General features: G+C 41.7%; 1 protein-coding gene across 6 annotated transcripts in view; it reads left to right on the top strand.

Moving 5' to 3' along the window:
• Positions 1-16,989, top strand: part of Znf106 (zinc finger protein 106) — a 54,481-nt gene that overhangs the window by 2,769 nt on the left and 34,723 nt on the right. For 3 of the 6 annotated variants that reach the window (XM_075961864.1, XM_075961859.1, XM_075961860.1), the window contains 2 exons: positions 4,433-4,517; positions 10,224-10,285. In XM_075961864.1, coding sequence (XP_075817979.1) covers positions 4,464-4,517; positions 10,224-10,285 — 116 coding nt within the window. In that variant the 5' untranslated portion in view covers positions 4,433-4,463. Of the gene's footprint in view, positions 1-3,592; positions 3,654-4,432; positions 4,518-10,223; positions 10,286-16,989 lie in introns of those variants that run through there. The other 3 variants (XM_075961865.1, XM_075961863.1, XM_075961861.1) reach the window with 2 other exon arrangements.

Here is a 16,989-nt window from a genome sequence, read left to right as displayed (position 1 = left end):
CACAAGGTTGCTGGGGACTGAACTCAGGGCCTCTGGAAGAGCAGCCAGTGCATCTCTCCAACCCTCAGGCTTGTTTGTTACGACAGAACTTGTTACAACAAATTAGATGCTTTTTGGATTCGGGTTAAACACTTTGGTGATGATGCCTGCCTTTCTTTCTGTCTGTTGTTTTCCCACTGTTAGTGATACTGAGATTGACTAGGGTTTAGTGGTGAATTTAGCCTCCATGGTCACCATTTTTGTTTGTTTTTGTTTTTTTTTTAATAGTTTTTAGCTTTATAGCCATAGCTGACTTGAACTTAGTAGGTAGACCAATCTTGCCTTGAACATGCAGCAGTTCTGACTCTGTGCAGCATCACCTCCATTGTTAAATTGTCTATCAGCTCTTCTGTGTCTTTAAAACTGTTATACACCTAGTATTTCCTATTCAAAATGTAATTGAGTGTCTTCAGAAAGGCAAAGCTCATGGTAAGAAATTACTATTTTTAACCTTTTTACGTGTATCATGTGTCCATGCTAAGTGTAGGGCTCCATCCCCAGTCCACTATTCCATTTATCTATCTATCTGTCTATTTATTTATTTATTTTGGCAGGGTATCTCAGGCTGGCTTGAAATTTACTCTCTAGACCAAGCTGGCATTGAACTCACAGGGATCCACTTGCCTCTTCCTCCCTCATTCTGGACCACTGTTCACTTTTTATAAAGAAATTGAAGTTTGAAATTAGCTTTACTTAAACCCATGTGGTGTTGTTTAATTTGGAGTCTGCTTTTTCCTGCCATGCTCGATGGTAGGAGACCGGGAAGTGAGTGTGGGGTTGTTACTCCAGTGCTACTTGTGCTTTTGTTTTGCTATTGTTTTTTTGAGACAGTCTTACTAGGTAGCACTGCTAGCCTCCTGCCTCAGCCTCCCTGGTGCTGGGATTGCTAGTGTGTGTCCCTGTGCCCGTTTTGAGATAATTTTACTTAGGTATGTATACCCGTGTGCTGCAGTGCGTGTGTGGAAGTCAGAGGACAACCAGCAGGGTTGGTTCTCTCCTTCTACTTTATGGTGTCCTGAGATTGAATTCAGGACATCAGGCTTGGCAACAAGTGCCTTTACCCCCTGAACATTTCACCAGTCCAGCTATGCTTGTTTAGCTTCAAAAGGTCATCAGAGGTTGGTTACTAGGATATTTTGAAAAATCACATATACAGCAAGTGCTATTCATGGTTTTTGTGAATTTTTGTTGTTGTTGTTTTGTTTTCTTTTGGTTTTTCAAGACAGGGTTTCTCTATGTAGCTCTGGCTGTCATGGAACTTGCTTTGTAAACCCAGCTGGTCTTGAACTCACAGAGATCGCCTGCCTCTGCCTCCCAAGTTCTAGGATTAAAGGCATGCACACCATGCCTGACTTATTCATGGTTTTTTTTTGGGGAGGGGAGGGGGGGTTAGAGACAGGGTTTCTCTGTAGGTTTGGTGCCTGTCCTGGAACTAGCTCTTATAGACCAGGCTGTCTTTGAACTCAAAGAAACCTCCTGCCTCTGCCTCCCCAGTGCTGGGATTAAAGGCATTCACCACCACCACCCAGCTTATTTGTGGTATTTTTAAGCAGTAATACAGTCAATACCAGTTTGTTTTTATAGTTGCTAAATCATAAATTCATGTTTTTTAATAAAGTCATGCTAAAGAATATATATTGAGGTACCTATTTCATAGTAAATCACATTTATCTTTTATTTTAATTAGCACATTGTATTGATGTTTTAAATTTCATATGTGCAGTAGGAAGTTGTGGTTGAATAAGAATTGTCCCCCATAGGCTCATCTCTTTGAATGCTTAGTCACTTTTGATTGGAATAGGAGGTGTGTCCTTGTTGAAAAGGAAGTATGGTGGGGGGGCTTAAAGTTTTCTTAGCACCACACCTACCTGCTGCCGTGGCCCTGCATAACAGACTGAGCCCCTGAAGCTGTGAGCAGGCCTCTAGTTAAAGGCTCTCTTTTATCAGAGTTGCCTTGGTCATGGTCTTCACAGCAGTAGAACAGTGACTAAGGCAGAAGTATGGTTTGAATTTCATGCTAGGAAGGATGAGCTGGCACCGGAGATAGTTACAATAAAAAGTGGATAAAGGGTACCTGTTAAGTGTTTAGGGTGGAGTCTTGGGCATGCTGACCCAGGCAAGCCCTTCACTGCTGAGCTACTTCCTTGCCCACCTTGTTTTGTTTTTGCAGTGTTAGGAATCAAAACCAGAATTCGGTGCATAGTAGGCAAGCAAGCACTTCACCACTAAGTTGTATTCAAAACTATCTTTTTCTGACCCAAATAACGTCATTCATAGAGTAGAGGAGAAGTCAAAGAACTATGTTCATCCATATTAGCTGAGCAACCAGAGGAAAAATAGGCAAAGGGTTTAAAGGAGGTAAAGGCAAAAGTTATTCTGTTGCTTCCCGATTGTCCTGTCTTAACCAGAACTCCCATTAATTTCTGTCAGGGTTAAGGTGAAGAATAAGGAAATTGCCTGAAGGATTCAGGAAAGGGATTTTAACCTAATTATTACTCCTCATCTTGCCCCACACACTAAGTTAAATTAGTGTTTTACAATGAATTGTCATTTGGAGTCTGTGTTCACTTATTAAAGTTTCTTTGGAAGCCAGGTGGTGGTGGCGCACACCTTTAATCCCAGCACTCTGGAGGCAGAGGCAGGTGGATCTCTGTGAGTTCGAGACCAGCCTGGTCTACAAGAGCTAGTTCCAGGACAGGCTCCAAAAAACCACAGAGAAACCCTGTCTCGAAAAACAAACAAACAAACAAAAACAACAAAAAAAGTTTCTTTGGGTGACAGTGTTTTAAATACAGTTCCTAACACTAAGAAGTGTTTTCAACTAGAGCCACGTGATAAATATTTGGAGGATATTCTTTTTTTCTTTTTGTTTTTTGTTTGTTTGTTTTTGAGATAGGGTTTCTCTGTTTAACAGCCCTAACTGTCCTGGAACTAGCTCTGGTAGACCAGGCTGGTCTCAAACTCAAAGTGATCCTCCTGCTTTTGCCTTCCGAGTGCTGGGGTTAAAGGTGGATGACGCCACCACCCAGTATCTGGGAGATCTTGTGACATTGATATTTGAAGTGGATGCCAGTGTTAGGTAGCTCAAGCTGGCCTTGAGCTTGACCAAAGGGATTTACAGGTACATAATGCCTGGTTCTGGAATCTCAGAGTAGTTCTTTTTGGGGGTTTTTGAGACAGGGTTTCTCTGTGTAGCTCTGACTGTCCTGAAATTAGCTCTGGTGTAGACCGGGCTAGCCTTGAATTCACAGAGATTCCCCCCTGCCTCCCAATGCTGGGATTTTAAAGGTGTGCACCACCACCGCCTCGCTTCTTGGCATGGTTCTATTCTTTGTGCAGATAGCTACCTCTTTTTTATTAATAAATTATATGGATGATTCTATGGGGCTAGTTTGTGAAGAACTGAGTATAGGAGTGGAGACAGGAAATGAAACCAGTGTTAGGTGAGAGGAGAAACAGATTGGTAGGCATGACAAAGAGTTTTTTAATTTTCTGTGAAATGGGAAGCCACAGGAAATGACCTAGGCAAAGAAATAACATAACTTAAGTTTTATTTTTGTCTGAGCGCTGGCCTGGAAGTCACCTGCCTCTGCTTACAAGCGCTGGGATTAAAGGTGTGTTGCACCGTGCCGTGCCTGGAATAATTTAAATTTTAAATTGTCCTGTTCTAAGACACTTTAGCTGTGGCTTTGAGAGAAAACCACAAGAGAGTGAGAGTGGAAGTGGGGACTTACACCCCGAGGCTACGCTGTGGTTGAGATGTTGGATGTGTTTCAGTAGGACTGACAGCATCTGCCAGCTGGGCTGTGAAGGGGGAGTCAGGGATGACACTTAAAGTTTGCTTGTTTGGTCAGGTATTTTGTTGTTGTTGTTGCTTTTTTTGTTTGTTTGTTTTTCGAGGCAGGGTTCCTCTGTAGCTTTGGGACCTGTCCTAGAACTCGCTCTGTAGACCAGGCTGGCCTCAAACTCACAGAGATCCACCTGTCTCTGCCTCCCAAGTGCTGGGATTAAAGGCTTGTGCTACCACCCTCTGTTTTGCTGTTTGGTTGCTTGGTTTGCGGGGGTTGAGTTTTGTTGTTTTTTTTTTTGTTTTGTTTTGTTTTGTTTTGTTTTTTTTTTAGTTTTTTGATACAGGTTTTCTCTGTGTATCCTTGGCTAGCCCAGAACTCACTCTGTAGACCAGGCTGGCCTTGAATTCACAGAGATCCACCTGCTTCTGCCTCCTGAGTGCTGGAATTTGTGTGCCACCACCTTCAGCCGTTTGTTTTTCAAACTTTAGTAGATGGAAAGCTAGAATTTATATTGAGATTGAAAGATTGAGAGTGTGGCAGAGTGAAAAGTGAATTAAAGATGCTATCTAGAAAGGTTACTGAATGTTTCTTCCTTGTTACAGGTTGACATTGAGTGTTTCAGATCTGGTCACTATGGTCCGAGAACGAAAATGCATCTTGTGCCACATTGTGTATGGCTCAAAAAAGGTAACGATGAAGAAAGAGCACCTGGTGCTTTGTGGAAACTTTGTTTTGAAGACATCTTAAAAATAGTTAAAACTTGATATTTAGAATTTTAAGTTGTTACAATTTTATTGTTTGTTTTGCTGTACAATCTTAGAACTGCTATGTCCTCTGACCTCCCTCTGTCTCCCAAAGTTTGGGAGTGCCGTCACACTGCATACGCAGTACTGGAGAACACATCCGTGGTCTCTGCGTGTTAGGCTCATTCTGCCAGCACGTCTGTAATCCATTCCAGGAGGATTTTTTTATGTGTTAACCTCTACTCAGAATTTAGGGTTCTCAAGGGTATGTATAAAGAACTTTAGCAATCAGCTAAAGAGGAAATATCTTACAATTCAAGGTACTTGAGATTTTGTTACTTTGTGAAATTTTTCTTTGTTGTCTACCCCAGGGACTTTAAGTGTCCTAGGCAAACACTCTGCCTTGTGAGCTATATCCTCAGTCCATGAATCATATATCTTTTGGTTCACAGATGTTTAACAAATAGTGCATTTATTATATGCATTTTATTTTTTTGTATATCTAGGCTCAAGAAAAGTATAGTCCAGCCAGGTGTATTAATGCACACCTTGGGAGAAGAAGCAGGAGGCCAGTCTGGTCTACATAACTATACTATGTAGACCAGGTATAGTATAGCAAAGGTGGTGTTAACAGTATCCAGAATGTCCACAAGGTGGAGCAAACAGCCAAAAGGGGAAAAAACAAACACCCAAACATGTGAGGAGGAGGGCTGTATGCATGTGTACAAGTGTAGACCAGGCTGAGCTTTTTTCTGTGGGTGCCAGGGATTCAAACTCAGATCTCATACTTGTGCAATAAGTGTTCTTATCTGAGACATCTCCCTACTCCCCCCAAAACAAGCTTTCTTTGTTTTGTTTTAATACTTATTTAACTTTATATGTGCATTTTATATGAAGGTGTCAGATCTCCTGGACCTAGAGTTACAGACAGTTGTGAGCTGCCATGTGGGTGCTGGGAATTGAACTCTGATCCTCTGGGAGAGTAACTGGTGCTCTTAACCACTGAGCCATCTTTCAAGCCCTGTTTTTTTTTAAACAATATTTTTAGATTTATTTATTTTCTATGCATGAGTTTTTTTTACCTGCATGTATGTATATGCACCATGTGCATGCCTAGTACCCGAAGAGGTCAGGAGAGGATGTTGAGTCCTCTGCACTGGAGTTATAGGCAGTTGTGAGCTACCGTATGGGTGCTGGGAACTGAACCTGGGTCTTCTGGAAGAGTGGCTAGAGATCTGCTAAGCCATCTCACAAGCCCCACAACAAACTTTTTTTAAACCAAAAGAATTTGCTTATGCTTCAGGGAAATTGGTTACAATTTCTCACTTTTTTTTGTCTTTTCTTTCTGTTGTTGGGAGGCCACTAGTTAGTTCCTGGCCGCTTAGCCTCAAAATAATTACATAGAAACTGTATTAACTAAATCACCACTTGACCCATTAGCTCTAGTTTCTTACTGGCTAACTCTTACTTATTAATTTAACCCATTTCTATTAATCTGTGTATCATCATGTAACTGTGGCTTACTGGCCAAAGTTCTGGCATCTGTCTCCAGTGTGGCTACATGACTTCTCTTCAACTCTATCCTTCTTTTTCCCAGCATTCAGCTTAGTCTTCCCCATCCAGCTCAGTTCTATCCTATCACAGGCTCAAGACAGTTTCTTTATTCATTAACCAATGGTATTCACAGCATACGTACAGAGAGAAATTCCACATTGTCTTTCCTTTATTCTTTGCTTTGAAAGTAATAGTGTTTGCTTCAGGTTTTTTTGTTCACTTGTTTGTTTTAGGTTTTCTTCATTCTTAAAATGTATTATTGTTGTTGTTGTTTGGTTTTTCGGGGTAGGGTTTCTCTGTGTAGCTTTGGAGCCTGACCTGGCACTTGTTCTATAGACCAAGCTGGCCTCGAACTCACAGAGATCTGCTTGCCTCTGCCACCCAAGTGCTGGGATTAAAGGCATGTACCACCACTGCCTGACTTCTTTTTCTTTCTTTTTTTTCTTGAGCATTTCACTTTGTAATTGACTGACTTGGAACTTGCTGTGTAGACCAGGCTAGTCTCAAACTTTCAGGGATCCTGCCTGCTTCCTGAGTACTGAGATTATAAAGTGGCATCTTGACTCGTTATTGATGGAGTTTTAAATTCTATATGCTGTCTTTAACTTGATTCAGTTTTCAGATGTGTTTTGTTCTAATTGATGATCACTTACAGCTAGAAAGGGTCACTTGTACAGCTCTGTTGAAACGAAGCTTTGTAGAGATAGAAAGGAAACAATCCAGTAAAATCACCATTTAAAGGAAGTGTTTTGGAACAGCTGTCCCCTATATCACACTATAGAAGATAAAGAACAGTGTACTGTGGCATGGTTACACGGTTTCTGACAAACTGTATGTGATGAAGAAATGCATTATGTACTCATAACATGATGTTTGTGTCAGATCTTCTTGGGTTTGCATTTCACCACTTGGTTTTCACATTTACTCCTTCAGTGCTCAGCTCTGTGTGTAGGGCATAGTAAGCACTTGGGGAATACCTGGTGAATAAAGGGTTAGCTTCTCTGCATCCTTGAGTCCTTATGGAGTTAATTCTCAGTGGTATTTTGTGGTTTAAGTGGGAAAGTGCTTGAGTTAACACAGAATGTGGCTTGCATAATCAGTAGAGTTGTAGCTGTTTATTAACTATACAAGCAGACATTCTCTAATTATACATGAAATGTTTGCAGCCCTCTAAGTTGCATGTATGTGCCTTTTCTTTGGGTCTTGCTGTGTAGCTGATTTTGAACTTGCTATCCTGTCTCCTGAGTGCTGAGATTATAATTGTATGCCACCATGCCCAGCTGTGTGCATGTGTTTTAGTGAGAGTTTCCGCACAGATTATTTTCTTCTACTAAAGGTAAAATGAGAGTTAGAACATTGCAAAGCTTTTATCTTTCCTTTAAACCCAAATGAACTAAGTAGGGAAGTTGTAAAGTGGGTAGTCAGAGTAGAAGAGTGGGTAAATTTGCTGTGTCTGAACTCCAGATCCGCCTGCCTTGACCGCTTGAGTACTAACTAGGTCCAAGTGTGCACCATTGTGCCCAGCTGGATTCAAAGTGCGAAGGGCTTTTTGTTGTTTATTAAAGACTAATTATTTTATTTTCTGTCTATGGGTGTTTTTCCTGAATATACGTTGTGTGGTGAATGTGTGCCTGTTGCTTACTGAGGCCAGAAGGTGGAACCAGATCCTCTGTAGAGAGTTGTAAGCTCCCTTGTAGGCTCTGGAATTGGAGTTCTCTGTAAGAGCAACAAGTGCTGTTAACTGTTGAGCCATGTCCATAGCCTCTCAAAGTGTGTGGTTTTCAGGGGGAAAAACTCCATAGAGATCCTCTACTTGTTTACTTTTTAAATTTTTTGTTATTTTTGTTTATTTTCTATATTAGTGTTTTCCCTGAATGTGTATCTGTGCCCCGTGTGTTTGCAATCCCTGAGGATGCCAGAAGATGGCACCAAATCCTTTGGGACTGGAGTTGCAGATGGTTGTGAGCTGCCCTGCGGTGTTGGCTAAAACCACTGAGCCAACTCTTCAGCTCCAACAAAGAGGCTCTATTTTTTTTTTATACCTATCTATAATCAACAAATGTGGGTTGTTTTTTTGTTTTGGTTTTTCATTTCTCTGTGTAACGGCTCTAGCTGTCCTGGGACTCTCTTTGGAGATTAGTTAGCCTCGAACATGGAGATCAACCTGCCTCTGCCTCCCAAGTGCTGAGATAAAAGCCACCACTTTAATCTCAGCACTTGGGTGGCAGAGGCTGGCAGATCTCTGAGAGTTCAAGGCCAGCCTGGTCTACAGAGTAAATTCCAGAACAGACTCCAAAGCTACAGAGAAATTCTGTCTCGGAAAACTTGGGGCAGGCACGACACACGACATGCACCACCAACACCAGCCTCAGTGAATGTTTATTAACAACTTATATGCCGTGCTCTGCCAAGCCTTAAATAAGAGTTGTAGCTTGGGGACTGAAGAGGTGGCCCACTCAGTAAAGTACTTCCCATACTAGCACGAGGTCCTGAGTCTGGATCCTTAACATACAGAAAGCCAGTGGCAACAGCATACATTCACAATCCCAGCAAAGAGACTGGCCAGCAGCTTAGCTGAACTAGAGCCGGGCGGTGGTGGCGCACGCCTTTAATCCCAGCACTCGGGAGGCAGAGGCAGGCGGATCTCTGTGAGTTCGAGACCAGTCTGGTCTACAAGAGCTAGTTCCAGGACAGGCTCCAAAGCCACAGAGAAACCCTGTCTCGAAAAACCAAAAAAAAAAAAAAAAAAGTTTATTGTCAGTAAGGTGGAGGGCCTGGAGAGATGGTTAAGAGTACATACTACTCTTGCAGAGGACCCGAGTTTGGCTCCAGGCACCCATGTTGGACATCTTAAATCACCTTAACTCTATTTTTTGTTTTTTGTTTTTTGTTTTCTTTTCGAGACAGGGTTTCTCTGTGGCTTTGGAGCCTGTCCTGGAACTAGCTCTGTAGACCAGGTTGGTCTCGAACTCAGAGATCTGCCTGCCTCTGCCTCCCAAGTGCTGGGATTAAAGGCGTGTGCCACCATCGCCTGGCTTCACCTTAACTCCAGATCTAGGGGGTGGATCCTCTAGCCTAGACAGGCACCTGCATTCACTGCATGAACACTTGTAGACAGCCACACACTTTAAAAAATGAAAGCAATCAAGAAAGATGTCAGACATTGACCTTTGACCTCTATAATCACACACAGATGTGCACGTGTCTGTATGCACACCAGCATGAACATGTACATATACTACATATATATAAAGTTGCCAAAGTAGTTTTAAAAGCTAAGTGATTAGAAAGACTTTAAAAATCATTTTATATGTATGTGGGTCCATGTGTGTGTCTGCATGTGCATGTTTGTGCACTCGTATACCATCGTGTGCATGTGAAGATAGGTTCTCTCCTTTCACCGTGTGGCCTCTGAGGCTCAAACTCAGGTCATCAGGCTCAGTGGCCAGTGTCCTAACCTGCGGAACCATTATCTTGCTTGGTCCTTGGGTTTTTCTCTGTGGTCCTGGGTGAACTAGAACTCCCTCGAGTTAGATAGATTGACCTCAGACTTGCTTCCCAAGTGCTGGGATTGGTGGTGTGGTGGGTCGGTTTGGGGCTTTCCCCGAGTGCTGAGATTCCAGCGTGAGCAGCACACCTGACTGCTTCCCTTCCCCCAAACTCTGTGTGTTCTTCGTAATGAAATAGAGTCTAACCTGCATAATCTGTCCTTTCCCTTCTAAGGCCAGTGCTTCTAATCATTTCGGAAAGCCACTAAAAATACCTAAAAATGACTTTTTAAAATGATAGCCAGCTAGCACTGGAGATGGAGGTAAAAGAATCAGGAATTCAAGGTCATTCTCAACTACTAATGAGTTCAGGGCCTGTCTGGGCTGAAATCCTATCCCACAAAATAAAAATAAGCATGAAATATAGCCAGATAATTATTTATTGTGGAATCACTATTGATTTTAAACTGAGAAGGGTGATCACAAAATTTTTTGGCCCAAAGAGTTTGAATCCAGATTGTTAATTGAATATCTACAGAGGAAGTCCACCCCCCAACCCTGGCATTCCCCTTGGTTAATCTGCTTTTTTGTTGTGTTTTGTTTGGAAGGAGATGGACGAACACATGCGGAGTATGTTGCATCACAGGGAGCTTGAGAACCTGAAGGGCAGGTAATAAGAACAGCTTTCTTCCATAAGTTTGCTAATGTGGGGTCTAAGTGCTGATGGTGCCTACCTGCTTATTTTGCAATAATCCATCATGGTGACTGTTGTCTGATGGCACTGAGTCATTTAGAATTAATGACAGTAGATCTTTGGCATTTAAAAGATAAACCCTGGTTCCTTTGTGCATCTTCTACATGGGTAGAATTCATAGCAAATCAGGCAAGTAGATTAACAAGGTTGAGCTGGCATGAACTGGCTTTCTTACTCATAAACTAATTCCTGCATAGTGTCCTTGCAGCTAGTACTTTCTATATTTTTGCTTTAGCCAAATTAATTGTATGCTATGAACCCCTAGTCTTGCTGAAATAGCTTAGGAAATTCACAACCTGCTAAGCTATGCTGAAGGTTATTACTATCTGCAAAACCAAATAAAAGACATGAAATGTTCTGTTAATGATTTAAAGCTTAAGAGTTTTTTTTTTAATGTATGTATGTGTATACCGTATCCTTTTTTCTGTGTGTCTTCTTGACTAATGTGGATTTGAAGTATAGATATTTGATAAAGATAACATTGTAAATCCAGAAATAGGAATTATACTTTACTCCACGAATAATAAAGTTTCTGTGACAATGCTATCTCACTATTTGATGTTAGTGTTAACTTTATTGTAAATCCTTTTTTTGTTGTTTGTTTTGTTTTGTTTTTGTTTTCTGAGACAGGGTTTCTCTGTATACCCCCAGCTGTCCTGGGAACTTGCACTTATAGACCAAGTTAGTCTCAAACTCACAGAGATCCACCTGCCTCTGCCTCCCGACTGCTGGCATTAAAGGCATGTGCTACCACCACCTGGCCTTTTATTGTAAATCTTACAGGTTTATCTTGTATCTATAAATTAATGTGCTATTATTAGACTTTAGCATATTATTAGCATATAAATGCTAATGATTTCATCTATCCTGGGTCTCTAATGTATAGTGGTTATGCTTAGTGGCAACAAAAAAAGGGGGGCTTCAGTTAGAAAGACAAATATGATGTGTGTTTGCTTATACGTGGATCTTAGCTGTTAGGTGTTTGATAAGCAGACTAAAGTCTGTAGAATCACAGAGGTCAGACATAGAATAAAGGACTGGGTGGTACAGCTGAATCTCCTTAAGAAGAGGAAGTAGAATAGATGGCTGTGCGTAGGCAGGAGGAGGACAGTAGAAATAGGAGGATGAAATGGGGGGGAGGGAGGCAAAACAGGAGTGAGAGAGAAAACGGGGACAGCTAGAACTAAGGACCACTTGAGGTGTCATATAGAAACTTCCTAAAATATATACTTAGATGAAGACAATCTAAAGTATGTGGTTAGTTAGGAGAAAGTTCTATGAGGTGCTGAGAAGATGATAGATTCTTTTGTGTTTGTGTGAAATGTTCTGTATATGTCTGTTAGGTCATTTGGTTTATGATGTCATTTAGCTACATTTCTCTGTTTTACACCAAAACTGCCCCCTTTGATTGCTGTTGTCCACCAAAATTTCCTCCTTCATTGTAACCATCATATCCTCCTCCACCACCACCTTGGTTTCCATAGCCTGGTCCACCACCACCATAGCCTCCTCTACTGCTGTGACCAGGACCACCACCATAGTTGCCACCATCACCTCCAAATCCATTATATTCACCATCACCACCTTCATAACTACCTCTGCTGCTACCACCTCCACCAACATAGCCTCCTCTTCCACCAAACTTTCCACCATGACCAAAATTACCTCCACCAACCTCCAAAGTTCTGCTCTCAAAAGGAACCAGAGCAGTTGAGGAAACTGTTTATTGGTGGTCTGAGCTTTGAAACCACATATGATAGCTTAAGAAAACGTTTTGAGAAATGGGGCACACTTAAAGACTGTGGTAATGAGAGATCCCCAAACAAAATGTTCCAGGGGCTTGGTTTTGTGACATACTCTTGTGTTGAGGAGGTGAATGCTGCAGGAACCAAAGAGAGCTGTTTCTAGAAAGGATTCTGTAAAGCCTGGTACCCATTTAACAGTGAAGAAAAACTTTGTTGGTGGTAATAAAGAGGACACAGAAGAGTATAACCTGAGAGGCTACTTTGTATGGCAAGATTGAAACCATAGAAGTTATGGAAGCCAGGCAGAGTGGGAAAAAGAGGGGATTTGCTTTTGTAACTTGTGATGATCATGACACGGTTGATAAAACTCTTGTTCAGAAAACCACACTGCTAATGGGCATGATTGTGAAGTGAAAAGGGCCCTTTCTAAACAAGAGATGCAGTCTGCTGGCACACAGAGAGGTGGTGGAGGTGGATCTTTTATGACCTTAGGTACGCTTGTGTTTGGTGCACAGGTGTTTAGAATTGCAGTGTCCTCTTCGTGGATTTTCCTTTGATGAGTATGTAGTGTCCTTCCCCATTTCTTCTGATTAGTCTTGGTTTGAAGTCTATTTTGTCGAACAGTAGAATGGCTACACCAATTTGCTTTTTGAGTCCATTTGCTTGGAATATCATTTTCCTTTTACCCTGGTTTGATAATCTATCTTTGATGTTAAAGTGTGTTTCTTGAATGCAGCAGCAGGATCTTGTTTTTTAACCCAGTCTGTTAGTCTGTATCTTTTTATTGGTGAGTTGAACACATTGGTGTTGATCCCGTTATTTCCTGTTGTGGTGGGATTGTCATCCCTCCCCTTTATCTGCTGGTCTGATAGTATACCTCGCGTTTTCTTGGTGTGGTTAGCCTCTTTAGGTTGAAGTATTCTGTCTAGTTCCTTCTGTAGAGCTGGATTTGTAAATAAACACTGCTTAAATTTGGTTTTATAGTTGAGTGCCTTTCTTCATCTATTGTGACTGAAAGTTTTGCTGGGTATAGTACTCTAAGATGGGTGGTGTGTAGAACATGTGTCCAGGCCCTTCTGACTTTTAGAATCTCAAAAGTCAGAATTTAGAAATCAGATGTTATTAATAGGTCTGCCTTAATAATATGATTTGTTCTTTTTCCCTTGCAGCTTTTAATATTCTTTCTTCATTCTATACATTCTATGTTTTGATTATTAAGTATTGTGGGGATTTTTTTTTTTGATCTAGTCTATTTGGTGTTCTATATGCTTCTTGTATCTTGACAGACACCATCTCATTTGGGTTAGGGAAATTTTCCTCTATTATTTTGTGAAAATTTTTTTGTTTGTTTTTATTTTTCGAGACAGGGTTTCTATGTAGCTTTGGAGCCTTCCTGGAACTAGCTCTTCTAGACCAGGCTGTCCTCAAACTCACAGAGATCTGCCTGCCTCTGCCTCCCAAATGCTGCGATTAAAGGCGTGCACCACCACCGCCCGGCTTGGAAATTTTTTTTTCTGAGTTTTTGACCTGGGTTTCTTTCTGCCAAGTTATTTGGGAGGGAGTTTGTTTCTTTTGTTTTTGTTTTCAAGACAGTTTCTCTGTGTAACAGCTGTTCTGCAACTAGCTCTGTAGACCAGGCTGGCCTCAAACTCACAGAGATCACCTGCCTCTTCCTCCCGAGTGCTGGGATTAGAGTACCCACCACCGCCCGGCTCTTTCCTGTATTCTTATTATTTGTAGATTTAGTTTTTTCATACTATTCCAGATTTCCTGGAGGCTTTGTGCCTGGATTTCTTTTTTTAGATTTAATTTTTTTTTTTTTTTTTTTGGTTTTTCGAGACAGGGTTTCTCTGTGGTTTTGGAGCCTGTCCTGGAACTAGCTCTTGTAGACCAGGCTGGTCTCGAACTCACAGAGATCCACCTACCTCTGCCTCCCAAGTGCTGGGATTAAAGGCGTGCGCCACCACCGCCCGGCAGATTTAATTTTTTTTTTTTTTTAACCAAGGCATCCATTTCATCTTTTCCTCAATGCCCGAGATTCTCTAGTCCATCTCTTATATTCTGTTGGTGAAGCTTGCCTCAGAAGTTTGTTTTTAAGTTCCTACTGTAATGGTCTGTCTGGTCCCTTTGAGAGACAAGCCCCGCCAACTTCCCTGTCTGCTGAGGCAAGCAGATCTTCCTTCTACTTCCAGCCTTTCCTTTCGGTCTCTCTCCCGAAGAGACAGCTTCTGACTCTCTCCCTTCTCCCCACTTCTCCCCTTTCCCCCTCCTCTCTCTTTATCTCTCTGTTTCTCTCTCTGCCTCTCTCTCTGCTCTTTTCCCTTCTCCCCTTTCCCTCTTTCCCTTTCCCCTCCATAACCCACTAAGTAAATACCCATGTTCTCTGTTTCTTACCTGCCACTCAGCTCCCTGCCTAGCCCAGCTGCCTTTGTGGCCCTCTGTGGTCTCATGCCCGCTGCCGACTGCCGCCACTTGGGACCTGTGGCATTTTATTTTTACCATAACACCTAGACTTTCATTTCTTGTTTTCCCTCAGCTTGGGTTTTCTTTAGGACTCCCTTTCTTCTCTTGAGCTGTTTTCTCCATTTCATTCCACTGTTTGTGTTTTCATTAATGGATTTGTTCATTTCTCTTTAAGGATCTTGAAAATATTCATAATGGTATTTTGAAATCTTTGTCTTGTGCTTAAGCTGTATTGCATTAATCAGGGCCTAGTGTGGTAGGGTTTCTGGGTTCTAGTAGAGGGAGACATTGTCGTGGCTGTTGCTGTGTTTTTATCCTGGTATCTAGGCATCTGGGTTTGGTATGACTGTAACTCTAGGTGCTGATATCTGCACTCAACTTTGTTGAGCGTGTAGAATTCTTTCCTTGGTTTCTGTTACCTTGTCTGGTTCTTAGGAGAGTGCAGTGGCTGTGGGTTGCCTGGTAGGAAATGCTTTAGTCTACCAGGTGTGATGGCTGGGGTTCCAGGGTAGAACATGTTTCTGGGTATTTATTGGAAGTTGACACTAAGGAATGTGGATGGGCTAGTGGCAGGGGAGTTGCTCCACAGGAGGAAAGCTGGGTATACCACCAGCGTCTGTATAGATGCCTGGGAATGGAGGAGAGAGGAAGGAGAGGCCACAGAAGAGGAGAGAGGGGCTATCTGCTGCAGAGCTAGGAATAAGATGAGGGGGCAGTTAGAATTGGAGGACAGAAGGGACTCCAGGGAGTGCCCCAGCCAGTGCTCCTAACCATTGAGCCATCACTCCAGCCCCAGAAAATTGCTATTTTTAAAGGTTTATTTTTATTATTTTCAAGTATCTGTGTACATCTGCGTGTGAGTATGTACGCATGAATGCACGTGTCTGTGGTGGCCAGAAGTGTTGAATCTCCCTGAAGTTGGAGTGCCTGGCGTGGATATTGGTCCTCTGAAAGTTTAGTAAACACTCTTAACTGCTGAGCTAGCTCTTCAGCTTCCCCTAAAACTTATTTTAAAAACAAATTTTATATAAGATTCAGATGATAATATAGGATCACAGAAAAGAAGTCTAGTGGGCCATGTGTAGTGGCACGCACCTTTAGTCCCAGCACCCAGGAGGTAGATACATAAGGATCTCTGAGTTCGAGGCCTTCCTGATCTACATAGAGAGCTCCAGGACAGCCAAAACTACATAGATAAACCTTGTCTTAAAGAGGGAAGGAAGGAAGGAAGGAAGGAAGGAAGGAAGGAAGGAAGGAAGGAAGGAAGGAAGGAAGGAAGGAAAAGATTTACCTTATTCCTCTTTAATAATCCCATTCCATCTTGCTGTCTGTCCTACCCAAACTTTATACAGTTTTAGATCTATACACAGGCTTCATTCTGTCTTGAGTGACTAGACCTCATGTGGATTATGTGTTGCTTTGTAATTTCTTTTTCTCTTGTAAATGCCATCTTGAGCAACCTAACTCATTTTATTGAGAGGGGAGCACATTCGTACAGGTTTCCTCATATGTTAGGTGCAGCCATGACAAGTGGCTAGCCTATAACAAGTAAAAAAAGCATGCAAAATCCACAAAAAGTCTCAAAAACTATTAAGCATTATTTTAAGGACAGTCATAACTAGTTTGTGCCTTAGAGACAAATACTCATCCACCCTTATTCCTTTTCCCTCTTAGCCTCAATATATGACTTTCTTCTGAATTTCATGTTCAGTTACTGTGCTTACAACTGAACTTTACTCTTCAGTGATGATCTTGTAAAGAATTATTATAAGATACTTCATTAAGTTTTTATATTCAGTTTTGAAGGCAGGCTTGACCATCTTGGTAAGTTTTCCTTGGTTTCTAATTAGGGACAAGGGGTAGGTGTGATATAAGTAGTTTCTCCAGATAGAAGCTACCGAAGACTCAAGTCTTTATTTATCAAGCAGCTGTTGTGGTTTAGTTAGAGCAAGCTTAATAAAGAAAGGCTTATGCATAGAGTATCTTAGGACTGCCTTTTGTACACGAGGGAAATGGTGTGGTGACAGGATGGAGCTAATTTGGGCCTTCAAACACCCGAGGAAGAACACTGCCTTTGTTAGCTATGGCACAAAAGCACTGACTGCATTCTGTCTGTAATTACATGTTTATGCAAAGGTTTTTGTTTTATTTTGTTTGTTTTTGTTTTTCAAGACAGGGTTTCTCTATAGCTTTGAAGCCTGGTCTAGAACTCGCTCTTTAGACCAGGCTAGCCTTGAACTCAGAGATCTGCCTGTCTCTACTGGGATTAAGGATATGCACTACCATCACCTAGTATTATGCAAAGTTTTTAAGCTAGCTATTAATGAGGAATTCAAAAGAGGGATATTGATGGCTTGAATATAAGAAAAATTTCTCGACTGTAGAGATGGCTCAGTGGTTAAAAGTACTTGA

Source organism: Microtus pennsylvanicus, chromosome 2, assembly GCF_037038515.1.
Source record: "Microtus pennsylvanicus isolate mMicPen1 chromosome 2, mMicPen1.hap1, whole genome shotgun sequence".
Classification (NCBI taxonomy): domain Eukaryota; kingdom Metazoa; phylum Chordata; class Mammalia; order Rodentia; family Cricetidae; genus Microtus; species Microtus pennsylvanicus.
The sequence above is the reverse complement of the archived record's forward strand: the minus strand, read 5'-3'. Positions and strand labels throughout refer to the sequence as shown.